This window comes from Barbatula barbatula, assembly GCF_947034865.1.
Source record: "Barbatula barbatula genome assembly, chromosome: 8".
Taxonomy (NCBI): Eukaryota; Metazoa; Chordata; class Actinopteri; order Cypriniformes; family Nemacheilidae; genus Barbatula; species Barbatula barbatula.
In genome coordinates this window covers 9,365,595-9,385,520 of record NC_136771.1, presented here as the reverse complement: position 1 = coordinate 9,385,520, position 19,926 = coordinate 9,365,595, and the positions used below count along the sequence as shown (strand labels likewise).

The 19,926-nt window shown below is 37.7% G+C and overlaps 2 protein-coding genes and 1 long non-coding RNA gene across 4 annotated transcripts; 1 reads left to right on the top strand and 2 right to left on the bottom strand.

Moving 5' to 3' along the window:
• Positions 1 to 1,006: 1,006 nt before the first annotated feature.
• Positions 1,007 to 8,111, bottom strand: vps37c (VPS37C subunit of ESCRT-I). Its single transcript, XM_079461506.1, has 5 exons — positions 7,611 to 8,111; positions 7,220 to 7,328; positions 4,687 to 4,858; positions 3,793 to 3,875; positions 1,007 to 3,360 (listed from the first exon to the last, which is right to left on the bottom strand). The coding sequence occupies exons 2-5, from the start codon at positions 7,310 to 7,312 to the stop codon at positions 2,773 to 2,775; spliced, it is 936 nt and encodes a 311-aa protein (XP_079317632.1). The 5' UTR covers positions 7,313 to 7,328; positions 7,611 to 8,111; the 3' UTR covers positions 1,007 to 2,772.
• On the top strand, positions 7,683 to 18,175 carry tmem176 (transmembrane protein 176). Of its 2 annotated transcripts, XM_079461507.1 has the most exons (7): positions 7,688 to 7,740; positions 11,006 to 11,476; positions 12,099 to 12,209; positions 12,370 to 12,426; positions 12,877 to 12,972; positions 13,058 to 13,174; positions 16,587 to 18,175. In XM_079461507.1, exons 2-7 carry the CDS (start codon positions 11,351 to 11,353, stop codon positions 16,599 to 16,601), a joined length of 522 nt encoding a protein of 173 aa, XP_079317633.1. In that variant the 5' UTR covers positions 7,688 to 7,740; positions 11,006 to 11,350; the 3' UTR covers positions 16,602 to 18,175. The 2 variants fall into 2 exon arrangements, with proteins under 2 accessions (XP_079317634.1, XP_079317633.1); XM_079461508.1 differs by lacking the exon at positions 12,877 to 12,972 and having other exon boundaries at positions 7,683 to 7,740; positions 16,587 to 18,174.
• Positions 8,203 to 11,109, bottom strand: LOC306897045. Its single transcript, XR_013786976.1, has 6 exons — positions 10,995 to 11,109; positions 10,401 to 10,487; positions 10,189 to 10,299; positions 9,277 to 9,333; positions 9,017 to 9,169; positions 8,203 to 8,858 (listed from the first exon to the last, which is right to left on the bottom strand). It is a non-coding gene; the product is annotated as an uncharacterized lncRNA (long non-coding RNA).
• Positions 18,176 to 19,926: the final 1,751 nt, after the last annotated feature.

The following is a 19,926-nucleotide window of genomic DNA, read 5'->3' as shown; positions in this document are numbered from 1 at the left end:
TACATAAATAAATCTAAGGATCTATAAAGAATGGGGGTTGAAGTATAGGCCTATAATGTAGAAAAAATCTAGGGATTAAAAACCCATCAAATCTGCATAACAGAACCTGTTTTTGCATAGCAGGTGTGGGTTTATTTTGGAGGAGGGCGGACTGAAAATGCTCGCAGATGAATAATGAACACCGAGAAATCTCCGGCGAGCATGAATTGTATAACACTTAAAAAAGCACCAATATCCAGATATATCCTTTCATTTCACTGTTACTCATATCTTCTTTTCATTCACAATGTTTCCCAGCCGCCTCTGTACCTCCCTCGTTCTCTCGCTCTTTCTCAGGTGTCGCCGGGGTTGGTTTACCATACCGTACATTTAAAGAAAGACCCGTAAAGGCTGGTTTTTGAACTTGTAAAAAAAATTCCCCATAACACCCGTTCGAAAGTCTCGTCTATGATTCAATTTGAGTGGAATTTAAACAGCTTTCAGTGAGTCAATGAGTTGAACTGCCGGTTGTCTTTATGTACACTAAACGATTCAAATATTTACTGAAATGTACTTTTATTAGAAACTTAAATTATATTTAATATGCACGTTTTGAAAAGGAGGATTTGACAAAATAATGGGGAAAGGCAAGCAATAAAAGACCATTAAAGTGTCCCAGGCTGAGACCTGAAGAAACTGGCTGTGCGCCAATGCCAATTCAGCAAATTCAAGACAAATGGGGGCACTTCAAAGTCACTAAATTTTCTTTGGTCACGACATATAACACTATTCTTAAGTCATCATGACATTATTGTTTTTCATTCAACAATCTAATGCATATATGCATATATGTGATCTTAACATGTGTACATTTCAGAGACATTAGATTTGCTGTATCCGCAGAAGGTTATTCATAAAATATCTCAGATAATAAACTTGACAAATGAAAAAAATACCAATATTAATAATAATATTAAAAGACTTCATGAGTCATTATAAATTGAAATAAAAAAGCAACACAAGCATGGTAGATCAACTTCAGTGTTTAATATTCACACCCGAGAAAAAAGGACAATACAAATAAAAATACACTTTTAACAGGCTACAGTCATCACAACCAATGCAATAGAATCTCTTTCCCCTAATGCTGCAAATCAACGTTCTAATAAAATGTCTTCATCCCATGTTTTTCCTCATCCTCGTGTCATATCAGTCTATCCCTTGCTCCAGGTGCTGGGGAGGGACCCTAAAGTGGGGGTTCTGCTACAAACCTGAGTCTTATTTACTGAGTTCATGAATTAGATAAAGCCACCCGAGGCCTGATTGAGTATGCCTCTGGTTTTAAATTGCTTTAAAAGTACAAAAATAAAGAAAGACCCCGCACGGCCCCGATCCCAGCTCCTGTTGTCAACGAGTGACGGGCTGTAATTGTGGAGTGCTAGTGTGATTCACGTGGTCCTCCAGTTGGCCAATAATGAGCAAGTAAACACTTGAATCAGGTGGGGCTTTTTTAAAATCATGCAAGACTAGATAATGATGCATTTAGGCCTTTTGTGGGTGAGGCAAAGGCATTGTAGATCTTTTGCGTTGTGGCCTTTAAACGAAGTAGGTGATGTTGTAAATCTAGTGGATCTGGGGGTGGTCCTAAATTAAACCACAACATAAGGTGTTCGGTTTGTGGTAGTGAATCTGGCATTGGATCCTATCCTCTCCATTTTTTAAGGTAACTAAGACTCGAAGACGAGATCATCAAACTTCCGTCAACCCAAAGCGTAAAATGTGCAGCCAATGTCCAGGCATTTGTCAGCATAGTTCTACTATAAAAATCTGTTCTGTACCCTATGGTAGGTACTGAATGTATATAACTACCAGCATGTCATGCATCTCCTATTGTCTTGCATATGCTCTGTGCTATGTTATGCCTCACCTGCACCCCCATCCTTTATCCTGTGCTATAGCAGATAAAAAATACAGTATGTCTATGCTATAACCCCTTACTCTCTTATTTCCCTTTAAATATCCATTAATACAAATTACATTTTGTCCACTAGAGAACCTACGGTAATAATCTATGCCTTGTGATCACTGTAAAGCGATATTTAAAATAGGTGGAAGTGGAAGGGTGTGAAGATGAGGAAAATAAGCAAAAGAGGTATTAGATGGAGTCATCTATTGGTGCATTGGTACACATTTGTAACAGGACCCATTATTGCATCCAGCCAAATTTACAAAACCGGTGAATTTTGATTTTAAATTTGCACAAATGGAAATTGGTAAAATGTAATTATGATACAGAATAAGCTCAGCTTACATAAAAAGTTTACATCTGAGATAAAATAGAAAGACAATGCTGTGCTTTTTGGACTGCCAAGGGTCTATATTGATCCTTAATCCTAAGAAAATGCTCTGTGTAGTGTGATCAGTTTATCTCAGTTTCTCTCAACAAAATGACTGAAATCGAGGCTGCAATGCAATTTTGTCAAAAAAGAAAAAAGAAAAGCATCTCATCATCAAATATATTAATAATATATCAGTGATTTTTTCAAACCGGTTTGAGAAACATGCTTTAAATGGTCTGGAACTGAGCCTGCAAAACCTGTGAAGCCCATACATAGTCTCTGACCCAGTCTTTCGTTGAGGAACAAGCACACCCATTCTCGAGCCTCAGACAGGAACAGGTTGTGACATGGGTACACAAACCACAAATCTGAGGGTAAGGAAAGACAGAGCAATAGGAGAAGGGCAAGAGACGAGTGGGAGAGCAATGAGAAAAAAAAACGTACACAGAGTGGCTCAGGAGTATTGTTGTGGGACTCCAAAACCTGGCCTATAAAGAGGTCTACCTGCTGGTGACTGGTTTGATGGCCCGTGGGGGCCTGAGGGGTAGCTATACCCTCCATAAGGGTATGGACTTGGGTACGGGGGAGGCGTGGGACCGAACTGCCCAAACGGTGGCCCGGCAAACGAGGGCTGAGTGGGATATGGACAAGTGGGAGGGCCGAAAGTGGGCCTGGGGGCGGAGTAGCCTGTAGTTGCTGGGAAGGGGGCACCTTGGCTGGGGTACGGCTGAAATGCTGTGTTTGAGATGGTGGGGCCTGCTGTGGAGGCTGAAGGGGGGTGGTTGGGGGGCCCGTTAATGTTGGAGCTCTGTTGCTGCTGAGGTTGCGGCTGTTGCCACCGTGATGATGATCCAGCATCCTGATTGGCGCAGGGTTGTGATGTCATTGGAGCATCTCTTATTCCTTTGCTTTTTTGGCAGAGAATTTCTTGCAGCTTTTCGATACGCACTCGTCTTGTATGAGCGAGGCAACGGAGGGAAAGGAAGCGTTCGAGGAAAGAGTCCAGCGATATCGAACCTTCAAGAAACTCATCTGCTAGAGTCTGAAAGAAAGAGACAGAATGATCTTCAAGCTTGTAAAAGTAATAATGTTATGCTAGATTCTCTAAGTTTGATTAATGAGTCATTAATAAACATTTAACATTAACATTATCATTTGTGTCCTTCATTATTTTCATTATGTCACATTCATTTTGGTAAAGCAATACAGAAATCTTGACTGCCATATTGTGAATATTAACATGAGTATTTCACATACATTTAAATTCAATATCATATTTAATATATATTTAATAATATTTACAATAATACAATACATCTTTCGAATTTAGTAAGTAAGTAATGTTAGATTTTTTTAATTATGTTTATTACTTAAAAAAAAGGTAATGTTAGAATTGTATTTCATGTAAACTTGAACAGATGACAGATTTTCAACAACACACAGCAAGCCAAACATATAGGCGATTGCGTCTCACCTCTGATTCTGCCTCTGTGTTGGCGCCCTCTGTCTGCAGACGAGTCATCAGGCCCTCTGGAGACACCTGCCCCATTATACAGTCTACAGAGAGAAAAAAAGACAACTGAAAACGAATGCAGACAGGGCAGAAGGGATGTAAAAAACAAACAAGAAGCTGAATGAGAACAGGTTATGCAACCTCATGACTTAGCTATGTGTAATGACGTAAGAGAAGCAAACAGTAATGGATGGAAAGAGTTAATCAAGGAAAAAACTAGTTTCAAACGGGTCTCAAATAGTTTTCGGCCTGACACAAAGCTATAGTCACTATAGTATAGTGTGATGTAATGTCAGATGTACAAATGGGGGAGGAGAACAAGTGGTCTTGTTAACTGTAAACTTGACTTTCTGGATGAAAACAACAAGCTCTTGTTAGAAACTCAGCAGAGCTTCCTGTGTCTGGTCAAAAGTCAACAGTGAGAGGAATAAAAGGCAGATAATAAATTAAATTCATGGTTTCAGGATACCAAGTGAAAGGAAATACAGAGGTGTGGAGCTAGTGTGATCATTCAGGAAGGTTCCCTTTGCGGTGCCAGCACAATATAACTCATATTAGGAACTCAAAAGATTGTCAGTGCAATTTAATGCTAGTGAGAACAAAAGAACTGAATGAACACTATAATTTCACTTGGATTTAATCACTCCACTAAGAGTAGCGTTAACAATGGAAGATATTTGCGGGGAAAAAGGTGTATTTAGCTGATGTATTTTTAGCTTTCATTTTTTGTTACAGTAGGAAATCTATTTTCTTAATGAGCATGTTTGACAATTACATATTTTAGATTTCCATATTCACTTTTGCATTTCCTTTTTTAACCAGAATCAACTGGCGACGCTCACATGGTTTCCTTACCTCTCAGGACACAGTGCTGTTTGTATTTCTCTCTCACTTCCTCAAGTTCATCGTATTTGTCCACTAGCCGAGCTCTCTCTTTCTCAAGACGGGGCTTCATGTCAAGGTTTTGCTCGGCCAGGCTGCGGTTGGCCGCAAGAGCCATTTCCCTCTCCAGCTGAATATTCTGAATCTATCAAGAGAACAAAGGCAGTAAAAATATGTTTGTGTATGATGCTTGCTTTAACCAACAGACAATGTGTTCCTTAACCTGCTCTCATTAATCTTTTGTTATAACTTACTGAAATATAAGAGTCAGTTCCCATTATGTGAATGATGCATTTCTTAAAAATGGCAGTTTTTTTTACTGTTTACCTAACACTGCACAAGTATATTTTTTCAATACATTAGCTGTCCCTAATAGATAACCGATTTCCACCAAAATGAGCTAAAAAGCAGAACAAATACAGATGGAAAGGGTGGGCATCGGTTACAGCAATCCCAAAATGAACTCAACAACAGGGTGGACAAAATAACAAAACAGCAACCATTTTATTTATTTACTCTTCAATTTGAACACTTTTTGCTAGATCTTTATGAAGTTTACTTATACACACACATATATATATACATATAAATAAGATATGATTTAAGGTAACTCAGTTCTAACATTCTTATAAGTTATAAATCATAACTAAGACAACGGAGTGGCCCGCTGAGGTAATTCTTGCCACTACATGGTCTGTGAATACTTCAGAATTTTGCCCTCATGACTAGGGCTGGGCGATAAATCGATTTTATCGATTAACTCGAATTTGACGTTTAGGGCGATTTTTTTTAATGAAAATCGGTTTTCTCTTTAACTTCTACGACCGACGCTCTCGAGTGTTCACACCAAACGCGAGTTGCGCGAATAAAACGCGCTATTCGCGAGTAGTTGGACGCTTGAACATTTTGATTTTACTCGCTTCATTCACGCGTGTAATTCGCGCCATTTGCGCGTGTAATTCGCGCCATTCGTGAGTGAAATACGCATCATGGGAGGGGCTTCTGGCAAGCGGCTCGCGTCTAATTGCGACATGGATTTTGTTGAGAGGGTAGCGGCACACCCAGACACTGATCCACTGCAGTGGTGGAAGCGTCACGAACCAAACTTCCCAAGGCTCAGGTATCTGGCCAAAAAACACTTGTCTGTCCCTGCTACAAGTGCCCCATCAGATAGGCTTTTCAGTCTGGGAGAGGGCATTGTTACATGTAACCGGGCATGCCTCAAGCCAGAGGTAGTAGACAGGCTTGTCTTCCTGGCTAAAAATGTGTAAATGAAGAATGTTGAAACTAAAGTAATGGATGTAGATGTTTCATTTTGTTTACAATTTCAGGGATTCAGGAAAACTGTTTAAAGTTTTGTTTGCACTTTATGAATACCACTGCTGTATGTATTTTTGTACATTCTAATTTAGTCATTTTTGCCACATTTATTTGACCAAAAAGGGACACACAATTAAATTATTTTTTCATATTTTAAGTTATTTTGAAGGTGCATTGTGTCACTGTAAGTTTGAGGTTATTAGAAAACTGATAAGCTACATTTTCACTGTTTACAATGGCAGGGCCTGCCATCTCGTTTACAAGCATGTTTTAAGGCTTGTTTCCTGTTACACTTATGCTCCAATGGGAAATTTAGATTAAACTGCATAAAGGAAAATCAGAACAAAATAAAGAGTACATTTGTTTTGAGCAAGTTTTTTGTCAGTTGTAGTTTGTTTTTAAATAGAAAAAATAAATCGATTAAAATCGAAAATCGGGTTTGTTGTGAAAAAATCGGAGATTTTTTTTTTAAGCCATATCGCCCAGCCCTACTCATGACTGATGATTTTGTCCTTTTTTACATAATCAGCCATTTTACAGATCAAATTTCCCTCTACAATCCCCAAAAACAGAGTCAGGCATTTGCTAGACCGTACCTGACTGAAATCGTAAAACTAATCAAAACAGACATTATACAGCAGAGCTTCACACTGACCAACACAGACAATGTTTTGTCTCTAAAAGTGATGACACATGCTGTGCGTTATGTCATCACACTGGACAAATCACCAATTAAAATGTCATTATGGAGTGGACACATAGAAAATGTTATTATCATTAAAATAGGATAATTACAAAATACAAGTTCCCCCGATCATGTAACCATTACCATCTAATTGTCAAAAAACTGAAAATTGGGAGCATAGGAAAATGACTTCAGTTGGTTAAATAAAATTCTTAAAATTAGTCAAATTCGGTAACTTAAAAAAATGCTCCTTACTCTTTTTAGATAAAGTAACAGAATTGTAATCAAGTGACATTAAACACTGTAAATACCATCATTTGAACTAGAGACATTTGAATTGTAAAATAACCCAATAGGCAGATTAAACAGAAAAGAAGCTATTGATGTATGTAGTATCAATGGCATAATGTTATTGTTAAGCCATCATTTTTAGGGGATACTTTTGATTTAATTTTAGTCTATGCTGGCTCAAAAGCTTATCTCAGAGATTTATCAACTCACCTCATCAGATTCTAATGCCATAGACTCAACCCGCTCCGAGTTGTCCAGCAAATCCTGCAACTCGGACTGACTGAGGTCTTGAAGCTTCTCCATTGATTTGCTATGACAGCTGATGGTCAACAGAAATGTTTACACAACTATCTCAATTTGTTAACGCAAGCATTGTATCAGAGCCTCATAGTATCGACTAATTATAATAATTGGCAAAACAGACTCTTTCTGAGTTTACAATATGTTTTTTCACAAATCCAAGATCTACAAACAGAATGAAAGGAACCTTTAGTTTCAATTCCTCTTGTCATTCACCTAGAAACTGTTTTCAGTGGACTGGCATTAGGGCGAAAATTTACCCCAAACGTAACTATGAGGCAAAATAATTCATAATACTTACGTGGTACAAGCAAATCAAAATCCTCTCCGCCCGGTTCTCATGGAAAAACATCAAACTTAATTGGAAGCGAGTGACGTGAGCATGTACGGAAGCACCGACACTGAGAATAACCTCGCGGGCGTCTTCAGTGGTAAAAACAGATTTTTGTACAAAATATATGCTCGGAGTATCCACTTGATATTTAGCGTGTTACCTAGCTCGACAGGGTGGAAATGTATCCACGAGTTTATCCTTGCGAGTGGAATCTCCCAGAGGTTAGCTGGACAGCTAACGTTAGCACACTTAAAAACAGCAGTTGTTCAAGGCGGGCGGCTATTCGCAAAATAAACGGCGTCAGACAAAAGGAAAACTCAATACTAGGCAATAGCGTATGTCTGTTAAAGCAGCACTGATGCCGAATTAAACGAAACAGGGCACTAAATGTTTTTTAAAATGGGTATATTCCTATTCTTGAGGGAAAGTTACACTTCTCATTGACAGACCTCTCGGCCATCTTTGGACGAGTTCAATGTGGATTGTTTTGTAGGGAAATAATATATCATTTCAAGTAAGCGATTAGCATTAATCTACAAAAAGATTAAGCACACGTTTAGACTATAGCTCAAATGGCTTTAATATATTTCTACAATGACAAATGTAAATGCATGTTGACGCATTCGTGGAAATATCATTAAGGTCCCCCTAGCTTTGGTTTTATATGGTTTAGTCTTCGCGTTCAGCTGACTACAAGGGAAACCCCGATGTGACGGGAATGTTGACATAACAGTAAGGTTCATCTTCATGTTTAACCGAACAGACGACATAGATTTTACAATGTACAATTTTTACTTTTACAATTTAATTTGAATATTTCAGGAATATTTTAGTACAAACAGTTCAAAATAATGGAATGACAAGTAAGTCACTCTTGGTGCATCCACGTCGACAATCACACTTTACAATTTGTATTTCACACTATAACAAGAAGTAATTTTTTTATGATTTTAGCAAAAAACAGACTGTTAAGTAGGCTACAAGAGAAATGAAAGAGTATTTACTGACAAATATAAAATTCAAAATATAAAACAAACAAAAAAATGTATGTCACCATAAAAAGAGGACATACGTTGTGTGAAGTCCTTGGTGTATGAAATGTTATCTCAGAGTTATCTTCAGTCCTCCAAACGCAGAATATGATAAGAAACATTGAACAACCAAAGCAACAATATCATAAAATATGAGCAACCCGGAGATGCCGTTGTGAAAACCCTGTTAACATAAAGAAACTTTATGAGCCCATATATATTATTTTATCTAGTGTCATTTAAAAGCATTAAAACATTTTGCAATTAAAAGTGAATATAAACCATATAAAGCATTGCAAAAATGTGTCTTTATGCTAATGGGAAAAATAAAACAATACTTGCCAAAAAAAGGTGATTTGTACAAGTATTATTGCCATAGGGTTGGGCAAGATCTGCATTAGGGCAATGATGAAGGACTTGATTGTAACCATACAGAAAAACAGCAATCAGTGCCAACCCTATGCTTGCAAGACCGGCAAACATACTATTTTTCAACTAAAAGAGAAAACACAGGCAAGTGCATGAAATAAGGTTTGAAGAAAAACATATTACAATTCACATTAAATATGAATCGCTAAGATATAAAAGGGCCTGAAATTTACCAGTTGTCTGCTAGGGGTTCTTTCACATGCCATACCTAATGATCCAGCAATCACAGACTAATGGAAAAATTAAAATAAATTTAGATGAGACAGTTTGACCTAACAATAGATCATCTACAAAACTAGTAATATATGAACTGGGGAGAGGCTTAGCAGGCAAGTGGTGCATTTATGCCATCGATACCATTTGCAAAAATAGTGCTCCAAATTGGCGATAAATTACTAAAAGTGAGCAAATGTGTTGGATAATATTGGGCCAACCAAAAAACTAAAACAATCTTCTGTTAATTTTCGGAACGAAAAATCTAAAAATGTGAACTTTTTGGTTGATTGAAATGGTTAGTGACATTGGTGACACTGGCTATGTGAAAAAATGCTAAAAATGGAGGTGATTCAAACATGGTCACAAAAAAGTCACACTTTGATGTCATGAGTGAAAAAGTGTTAATTAATGAATACTTTTTTTATTAACTATATACTGTATATTTTTTTACTTTAATGGAATGGTACAAAACTTAGTGACTTTTGTGGCAATTATGAACCAAACATTTAATAATGGATGTGATTTAAAAAAACTAAAGGTTCCTCAAGGAAAGTCAATAAATATTAACTTGACTTCTATATGAAATTAATGAAAATAAAAATAAAATATTGAAGAAAATGCATTGAACAAAATGATATTACATTAATTTCACTCCAAAAAGTTAGATTTTAGGTGTTTAGTCACTTTAAGGGAAGACCTCCTAAACTATGAGACTACATTTTAATATTGTAAGTATTATGCCATTAGTATTAAATGGAGGGGACCATGTTGTTGTATCACTATTAGCAAACGTCACAAATAATAGAAAACTGTTATAAATATATAAATGTATACTATACTATATAATATATTAAGTAAAAAGTACATACCACACAACCAACAGAAAGAGGGCACATGAACAAAAATGTTGTATTTATGCTGATTTGGTAAGTTGGTACAGCCAAAAGCACTTGAAACAAACCAAGTAATATTGCAATTACCTAGAAAAAAAGAAAACGTGCTTATAAGGGGCATTTTAATTATTCTCAACAACATGAGCAAAAAGTTTTTCTTAATGACAAATAATCGATCCTTTCCCTACCGCAACCACTTCAGGGTCGTAAAGCCTAAATAGGCGACGTGGCTTGGGAGGAACTGTGTCCACAAACGCCGTTTGGGTTCTTGACATCTACAAAAGGCATGGAAGAGCGGTTAGCTAAAAAAAACTGATGCATACAAAATATAAACATTTCATGGTTTTATTCAGACTCACACATTCAGTAAACATATTATATTGTCAATTTACTATGGGGTCCATATGGAATAGTGGAATGTTAAGGAAATACAGCTGCTGGTGATGAAAAAACTCGAAGGAAGTGGGCGGGTAATCTAGAGAATATTTATGCAGCACAGCGCAGTTGGATGTAATGTTACGCAATAGCTGATGATGTCCAGATTGAAACATGCATTTAATTTAAATTATTTATTTACCTTATTTTACCTCATATAATTTTAACCCACACAAACCACGCACACATTCACATACATTCACGCATTTGGCATACGCTTTAATCAAAAGCATTTTTGCTAAGTATGTGCGTAATGCGTCATCCACAATAAAAGTATTGCGTGGTTGTTGATGTTACTTTTAAACGTGTCCGTTCAGATGTACTTTTTTATTAAAATAAAATCTCACCTTGAATGCAGGCAGGTCCTAAGAATCCTGGATAACTGGGGGAAACTGGGCTGTTTATGAATGTAACCAAGAATCAAATGTGCGTACTGGGGCTGCGCATATCTGGGGGTCTCTGGAGGAAAGGGGCGGAAGAGAACAACATTATTTGCAACGCGATCATTTAAAAATCAAAGGGGTGGAACCAGCCCGTTTCGGACGCCCAAAATATTTCACAACACGATCTTTGCTTTGAAATTGTTGCACGCGTACTTAAAGTTTCAGGAGTTTGTGCAATATTTCGCTCGGTTTTTGGAGGAAAGCATCAAACAATTCTCACGCCAACTCCTCGTCGTCGCCTCATAACCTAAAAAAAAGAAATGTCTGTGACACTACCGACGGACCTGTCGGGGATATCTGCGCCAGGTCGGGTGGAAGAAAAAATGTACGATAAACGAAATGCCTTGCAGGAAAGCGCACAGAAGGGGGAGCCCAAAATATTTGGGGTGAGTGAACTACATTTTGTATGAATATACTCTCCATACATCAATGGTTGATGAGTAACTAAGCCCACTCCAAATAAACATTTGACTTATACAGTAAAAACAATGGTGTATTAAAGGGATACTTTCCAAATTCTATCATCATTTACTCACCTTCGAGTTGTTCGAAATCTGTAAACATTTCTTTTTTCTGATGAACACAGAAATATATTTGGAAGAATGCTTAAAACCAGACAGCATTATCCCCAAATTGACTACCAATTGCAATAGTCAAAAGTGCCCCAAGAACAGTTTGCTGTTCTATATTCTTTAAAGTGTCTTCTTTTGTGTTCAACAGAGCAAAAAATATATTTTTCCCAAAGGAGTATAGGGGGAAGATCTGTTTGGTTATAAGCATTCTTTCAAAAATCGTATGTGTTCATCAGAACAAATACATTTATATAGATATGGAACAACTCAATCGTGAGTAAATTATGACAGAATTTTCATTTTGGGTGAAGTATGCCTTTAAGATTTTCCCTTACAGTATAATGCTGAACAATTTCCGATTAAGCAATCTCTCTCTCTCTCTCTCTCTCTCTCTCTCTCTCTCTCTCTCTCTCTCTCCCTCCCTCTCTCTCTCTAGGTCTCACAGATAACCCTAGGATTGCTGATCATCTCCTACTCTGTGCCTCTACTCTTCGCTGAAACCTCACTGATTATTTATATTGGCGTGCCATGGTGGAGTGGCCTTATGGTAACGTTAAGTAATAACTGTTATGTATGAGTTCTTTAAGAAAAACTGAAATAGTGACTTTTACTTTGATAGCTAAATTTGTGGATAAGAGATCAGTCCATGAAGCAGGTATTTGTTTAACCTGTTAGGCTACTAAACATTTTTATTTGTGTCCAAACAGTTTATCTTTTCAGGTGCAACTGCAATATCAGTGGAAAAGCATGCCAGCTCAAGGACGGTGAGTTAGACCTTTCAGGAGACTTACGAGTAATATCTAGTGGCAAGGTTGCGAATTGCAACCAACTGCTCACTCCACCCCACCCTTCCTTTCGAAACACTATGACAGCTGTAAGAAAATGGCGAATTATGCAAGGGGACCCACAGTGTAGATATTAATAGCTAATTTGAAGGTAATAAAAACATAACACTTCATTGTGTAAGCTCTTTAAACACCTCTGAAGACATAGTTATGTATATTATATTATCTATATTCTATCTATCAATATCATCCCAAAAATTACACACTGGACCTTTAACTAGTTCTTTGTCCATGCTTTAAAATCAGCAGGCACATTCTAACAATGCCCAGCAGTGTTCCTAACCAACATAATTAAATTAAGATGCCTGACCTTTCACTTGCTGGACTGTTTACGAAGACAAAAAAATGATAAGTTTATGCTGTCTTTAGCTCACTGTTTGCTTGACTGTCACCGTCGTGTCCATTATCGTCTCACTAATTGCGCTTGCCCTGTTCTACTTTGACAACGGGCACTTCCACTCCCACGTATGTATTGTTAAGCTTATAAAGTTTCATATACATTCCTTATAATTCATATACAATGACCAAAGAAAACTCTTTCTTCAAACAGGATTTCAGCGGTGCCATAAAGAACATGATCTCAATTATTGTTATGGCCCAGACTGCAGTGTCCTCTGCTTTCACAGCTATTCTGTATAATGTGAAAAAGAACCTCCCTGGTTATGCGGTAAGGGAAAAATAATCTCTTTAAAAAATCTCATTTTTTAAGTAGGTATAACTTCAGGCCAGAGCGCTCCAAAATGGGGCGTGGACTACAAAATTGGGCTGTAACCATTAAATGGGGAGAGTGTCTCCACTGGCAATATGCCATGTCATATGCTGTGCAGCACTGCATGAAGTAGCACGCACCTATACGCTTTTCTTTTAATTTTCAAAATAAATTAAACACTGTTTCTTATGGAAAATACAAAATTTGACATAAAATTTTGGCATGGTGAGACCCCCCGCCCTCAGAGTGTTTAGATTTAGGGTGCGGGTATGGTAGGGCTATATAGAATGACATAATGGAAAACAGCTTAAGGTTAGTGGGTAGGGCGAGTCAGGGTTGTCATTGAACTTGCAAAAGCCAAAAAAGCCACATTACACAAATTTACCACACTAGTAGCAACACGCTATACATACTGTACATTTCTAGCGTTTTGAAGAGTGTAAAAACGTGGTACAAATAATGTTGCTGATTAATTGATAGTGTAAAATAAATGCTTCATATTAAATGTCAACTTTTCACCCTGAACACAAAACTAATCTAGTAGCCTAAATATGTAGCCTACTATCATATTGCTGTGTTTAGTGTTCAATAGGAGAAAGTAATGCCCTGTTTTGGACCTTCCATCTCGTTTTGGAGCTCCCGCCCCAATCTGGAACGCTTGTTCACACTCTTTTTTTTGTGTCAGTCAGCACAAACCTTTTTCAGGTCGCTCAGTAAGACTTTCAAAACACAGACCGCGTGTGTGTACGTATATATATTTATAACCGGATATCAAAGTAAGTCATGTATATTTAAGGAGTTACTAACCCCGAAAATGACGGCTCTCATTAATTCGAGTTTCGAGCAAGACGACATCATGTGGGTGTTTTTTTTCAAGTAAGGCTCACTGCAGGAATGCCGAAAGGTAGGGAGCGTGCTAAAAAGTTTCTCATTGGTCAAAGGTACTCATTCTTGGCCACTGAGTGGACCAGTAGGCATTAACCACACAGATACGTCATTTTGTATAAATCGGAAGAAGGTTGTGGTAAGATGTGTAATGCAAAGTTTGCAAACTTGTGAACATAAACCCTTAAAAACTCAATAAAATTAAATCAGATAAGTCTGTGGTTTTGCTAAATTGCTTAATAATAATTTACAGAAGGTAAATTAACCGCTCTTACTCATTTAGAAGCAGCTGTCATTATGTTTTATTTGTATTTCCGTCTTTTTCTATATTATGGTTTACATGTACTTGCAGTGAAATAGAAAAACATGCAATCGTAAATAGTAGTTGTACTAAAATGGTAGAAATGACTTCTACTGTATGACAGCTATGTTGTTGCTATTCTATCATGACACAGCTAGTGCAAATGTAAGTGATATTTTAAAGACATCTGTACCCTTTAAATAATAATTGTAATTTGCTTTCTATTGAGACCCTCATCAGCTATTCCTTGAATTTCAGTTATTATAATTCAACTCTAATACATGCAATCCCGTTTTCCTTCATTTGAAATTTACAATAAAACACAACCCTGCTTCTTTTCATTTAACATAAAAAAATATATGTTTATGTGGTTCAGGTTATCAGTAATATGATCTTTGATTTGAATGTAATATGATCCAAAACTCAATATTTTATTGTAGAGCATAAGTTTGTATAGGGAAAAAGTATTCAAAAGCCCACAGGCAGCGGTTAAGTAATATATAAATCTAGCTAGGTTATATAAAATAGATTCATCAGACCAGTTGAAACTTAACCAAAATTAATATTATCCTATGTTTGTCAGAAAACGGTTTGGACAGAACCCAGATGCAGGCAGAACGAAGAACTAAATGAAAACACCCACGAGGGGAAAACGTGAACAAAACTTGCAAACAAACACTTCACGGGTGGAGGTCAAGGTCAAGAACAATTACATAATTTGTCCACAAACTTGGAACCAGGAACCAGGCAAATCAAAAAATTCGAACAGTATGTGACAGCAAATATAAGACAATGCACCAACAAAGGATAGAGGGAAACTGGAGCTATATAAAAGCGAGACACGAGGACTGATTACACAGGTAGAGTAGTAGCAGGTGATTGGGATGAAACACTAAGGGAAAGCTAACAGGAAGATTGAACGGAGCAGGAGAGGGGAATGAAACAACAAAGGGAAGCTTGACTGGGATGACTAAGAGAAACAAGGGCAGGGTTAGAGACATGACAGGAGGACACGTGGTGCCAAGTGACAACAAAAGCCTCGTGTTTCCACACATAACACAACAAAACCAGAAAAAAGTGGCAATGTCATGACTCTGCCCAAGGAGCTAGAAAACTCTAGACAGGAAGGACAGAGTCCTGACAATGTTCACCACTAAGGTGACATTGGAGCCAGCAGCCAATTCGAGTCTATTTGCTGAGATCATGCGCAACTCACACTATAGAACACGTCAAAGTCCATTTTAAAACAGGCACTTTTTAATCAGTTACAGGCACTATACAAAACAGGCAACTTTATAATCAACCGCAATTTCTTGGTGTCATATTTATAATATTCAATATCAAACTGCAACTAGGAAAAGGTGGCTTTAGATGTAGGCCAATAGTGTTTAAGCTAATGTGGAACCAGCAGCTTTTGCGACCAATTGAAAACAAAAGTTTCAGCACTCGCCCAACCTTTTGGCATGTCTCCTTCACCTTTTGGCTTGCCCAATTCTCTATGTTTAAGGAGTATGGAAAGCCAAGTAAAGAGCATAGGTAGTCAACATTATTAGGTTAAGGGTGAGGGTATTATAGAATTCGAAGAATTCAGTCAAAACCAACAAAGCCCACGGATCTGAATCGAAAAACCAAGGATTTAGTGAAAGCCTAAAATCAGAGCCGCAAAGACGAATTAAGCTAAAATGCGCAAATGTTACTTGTTGAAGTATATTTATACAAAGATACCGCGGTTTAAAATATGTTACAGTCATGCTGGGTGACCCAAAGAACTCATGGTGAGTGACACGAATAAATGGGAAATTCGTGTAAGAGAACATCAATCAACAGATTACATTTCTTGATGTCACAAATTCCTTGTGAGGCAGTGTTAGAAATTGTCATCGGCCAGATCATTCATGAAAATGCGAATTAATTTAGTGTTGTCTGTAATTGATCTCTTAATTCTTGCATTATTGCAAAATTGGTTTGCAAAAGTTGTGCTATCAGAGTGTTTTGGTAAAGAGAGCAATACAATTTTCTTTACTTTTAGCTAAAACAGTAAAATTTTGGAACTTGGAAAATTGTGCGTGCTATATTTGTTATACATGATGTTCAGTAGGTTAACAATGCAATTTAGCCTTCTGTTTCTTTCCAGATTGTTACTAATGGTAAATTGAATGGATTTTCTCTCTCTTTCTCTTTCAGGTAATAGATGGATGACATCCTGCTTATCCCCAAGCAAGACTTAAATAACATAAAGACATTTTTCATTTAAGTATGTACAAATGTAGAATTTACTGTGCTTACTCGTAAAATTACTGCAGCATAGCAAAGTACTTATGTTCAAATGCAATACAGTGTACTTTAAGTGTTAATGTTCAAAATGTTTTATTGTCCCCCAAGATGAAAATCAAGGTTTTAATGTTGTTTGTATGTCTATGTTGTGTGTTTGATATACTTTAAGATAAACCATGTGCAAATCCATCATTTTAAATAATAAAACTGCAGTTTACCAACTAAGGTTTAAAAAATAGATATTTAAAGATGTATCAATATCAACATAAAGAATACATGTTTTAGTATTATTATAATTGCATTTTACATTTAATTGTGTCCTTTGGAGTTATATTTTGTAGCTAACTCCACATCGTTTGTCAATCTTGCTACATAAAATCATTTATGTATTGAGATGCTTATACGACAAAATATATAATATGAACTGTCGTGTGGTAAATGCCACGAGCTTTAGGCTATATGTTGAGACCAGAGCCGTTGAAATACAGATTTACAGCACTACCGTTGGAAGAATGAAATGCCGAAGTAACTTGTGTTATGAAGGGCTATATAGTTCCAAACATTATACTGAAACCCATTCATTTCAGTGTTTCCCAAACACATTCACTGCTGGCAAGTTTACATAATAAAAGACCAGTTTGACAGAGATGTGTTTCAGGGTGTTTTTAAACAAACATTTTGTTTTCCTAGATAAAAGTGGCTTTTGTGTACATACTTGGGCATTTTTATGTGAATGTTTTAACATAATTTCAGATTGGGATGTACTGATGAATGCAAGTACAGCTTTTTCACTCCCAGCTAGCCAAAATACGTGGCCGTTACGTAACCTCATGGCATAGTCTCCCGGTCACCACGTAATGGATTAGAAATGTTGTGTTGAGAACCAGTTAGTAATTTTAATATTTTTTTTAATGTTCTTTGGGCAGACATGAAGTACAACTAATTTAACTTGTCCTTATTTGCCCATTACTATTTTAGATACTTTTAAATAACATATAATGACAGACTCAGAGTTGTAATACTTTTGTCACGATTCAGTCTATGTTCCCCAGTCTTTTGGACTTTAAGTTTGTAGTTTTGCTTTCCTGTTTCCTGTGTAGTTCTGTTATTTTATTCAATGGTAATCAGGACATGGATCCCCTTTCTGCCTGGATTACTCTAACGTTACAGAATGACTGATCACTTATGGATCCAGCAGTCCGTTTGGCCCTTCTTCGCCAAGGTAATAATTCCCTTGAGGACCATGTGCAAACTTTCTTGGACATCGAGTGTCTTTCCATAAAGCCCTGCTGTGTGTCTGGGCTGTGCACTGTTCACCCTAACCAGAGGCTGTTTCTGAACCCAGTGAATTCCCTGCATCCTCCAAGATGCCCACCTCTGAGCTCCCTACTGGACCTTTGTGAGCATCTGGAAGCAGCTCTAAGAGTGGGGCTTTGTCACGTTTCAGTCTGCGTTCCCCTGTCTTTTGGACTATTAAATTGTAGTTTTGGTTGCTTGCTTTCCTGTTTCCTGTGTCGTCCTTTGTAGTTCGTTTATTCATTGGTTCTTGTTAATTGTTTTCCCAGGTGTGTCTAGTTATCTTGTTTACCCTTATTAGTTGCCAGGGTATTTAATCCCTGTGTTTCCTTTGTCTGTGCCAGTCGTTTAATGTGTGTTCATGTTTTCAGTGTTTATGTGTAGTGTACGTTGGATCATTTTAGTTCCTTTTTCCTTTGTTATTGTGTACTTTGTCTTTTTGTTCGATAAATTCTTATGCTGTACATGGATCAGCGTCACAACTTTTCATAAAACCAACATATTGACAGCAACATATTAAATCGCGTTCAAAACAGTATAAAAAAATTCAAATGAAAAACAAAGGTGTAGGATTGTAGTAGGATGTGAAAATATGCCGGCACAGATCCAGTAATAGTCCTGTAGGCAAACATCAGTGACTTGAATCTGATCCGGGCTTCAACCGGTAACGAGTGGAGAGAGATGAAAAGGGGTGTCACATGAGCCCTTTTGGGCTGTTTGAAGATGAGGCGTGCTGCTGCATTTTGTGCCAGCTGAAGTGGTTTGATAGCCTTTGCAGAAAGACCAGCAAAGAGAGCAACCTTGAGATTACCAGGGCCTGGACAAGGAGTTGTGACACCTCCATGACACCTTGAATGATCTGCCGGAGAGGTAGGATTGGAACCAGCGGAGATGGGAGCCTGAGATTCCTAAGGATGACAGGGCTGCTAGCAGTATCTGGTGATTGACTGTGTCAAACGCTGCAGACAGGTCTAGCAGAAACAGGACAGAGGATTTGGACTCCGCCTTGGCTAGCCGCAGTGCTTCAGTGAGCAATTGCAGTGCAGTCTCAGTGGAGTGGTTTGTTTTGAAGCCAGACTGCTTGTCATCCAGTAGATTGTGGGATAGGTAAGAGGAAACTTGGTTGAAAACTGCCTTTTCAAGAGTTTTCACAAAAAAGGGAGGAGAGAGACAGGTCTGTAACTGTCGGTAGTATCAGGGTCCAATGTGGGTTTCTTGAGTAGGGGCGTGACCTGGGCTTGTTTGAATGTGGATGGAAAAATGCCGCAGGAGGAGGGGGTGGCACGAGCGGGTCTGGAGGACAGAGATTATCTAGACAGGATGTAAGTGTAGAGTATGATATGATATGATATGATATATGAGGCACAACCGAGGCGAGGCATGGCTACAAGGTACATAGGACACTGAAACGAGTACAACGAACGAGCACAAGACACTAGACATGAGGGTATTAAGTAGGGAGACTAACAAAGGAGATAACAAGGGGCAGGTGTGGGACACAGGCGGGAAGCTAACGAGGAAACGAGAGGGGCGGGGCCAAAGACGAGACCGGAGAGAACGCATATTATGTCATGACTGACAATAATATGTTTCTCTCCACACACAACACATGGCCCTGTCATGATCTTGCCACTAGACTAGGAAATCAATACATGAGAAGGCAGAACAATGACATAAAAGTATGCAAAAACCAACACAGCAAACATTGGAGTTATTTTTCTTCTACATTTTTGATAACCCTTTGAAATTTTGGAAGCTATGATGGAATGAGACCGCTCCATACAGTCTATGAGTTGGGAATGTGGACATGGTTAAGTTCCAACTGGGAAATGGGGCTTCACCTCAGTTTTTGAACAGCTTTGGAAAATGTTCATTACACTTGGCTATTAAAAATATGTACAACCAAGACTTTATGGATTATAAACAGGCTGTGAACTCAATGAGCTGCAATGCT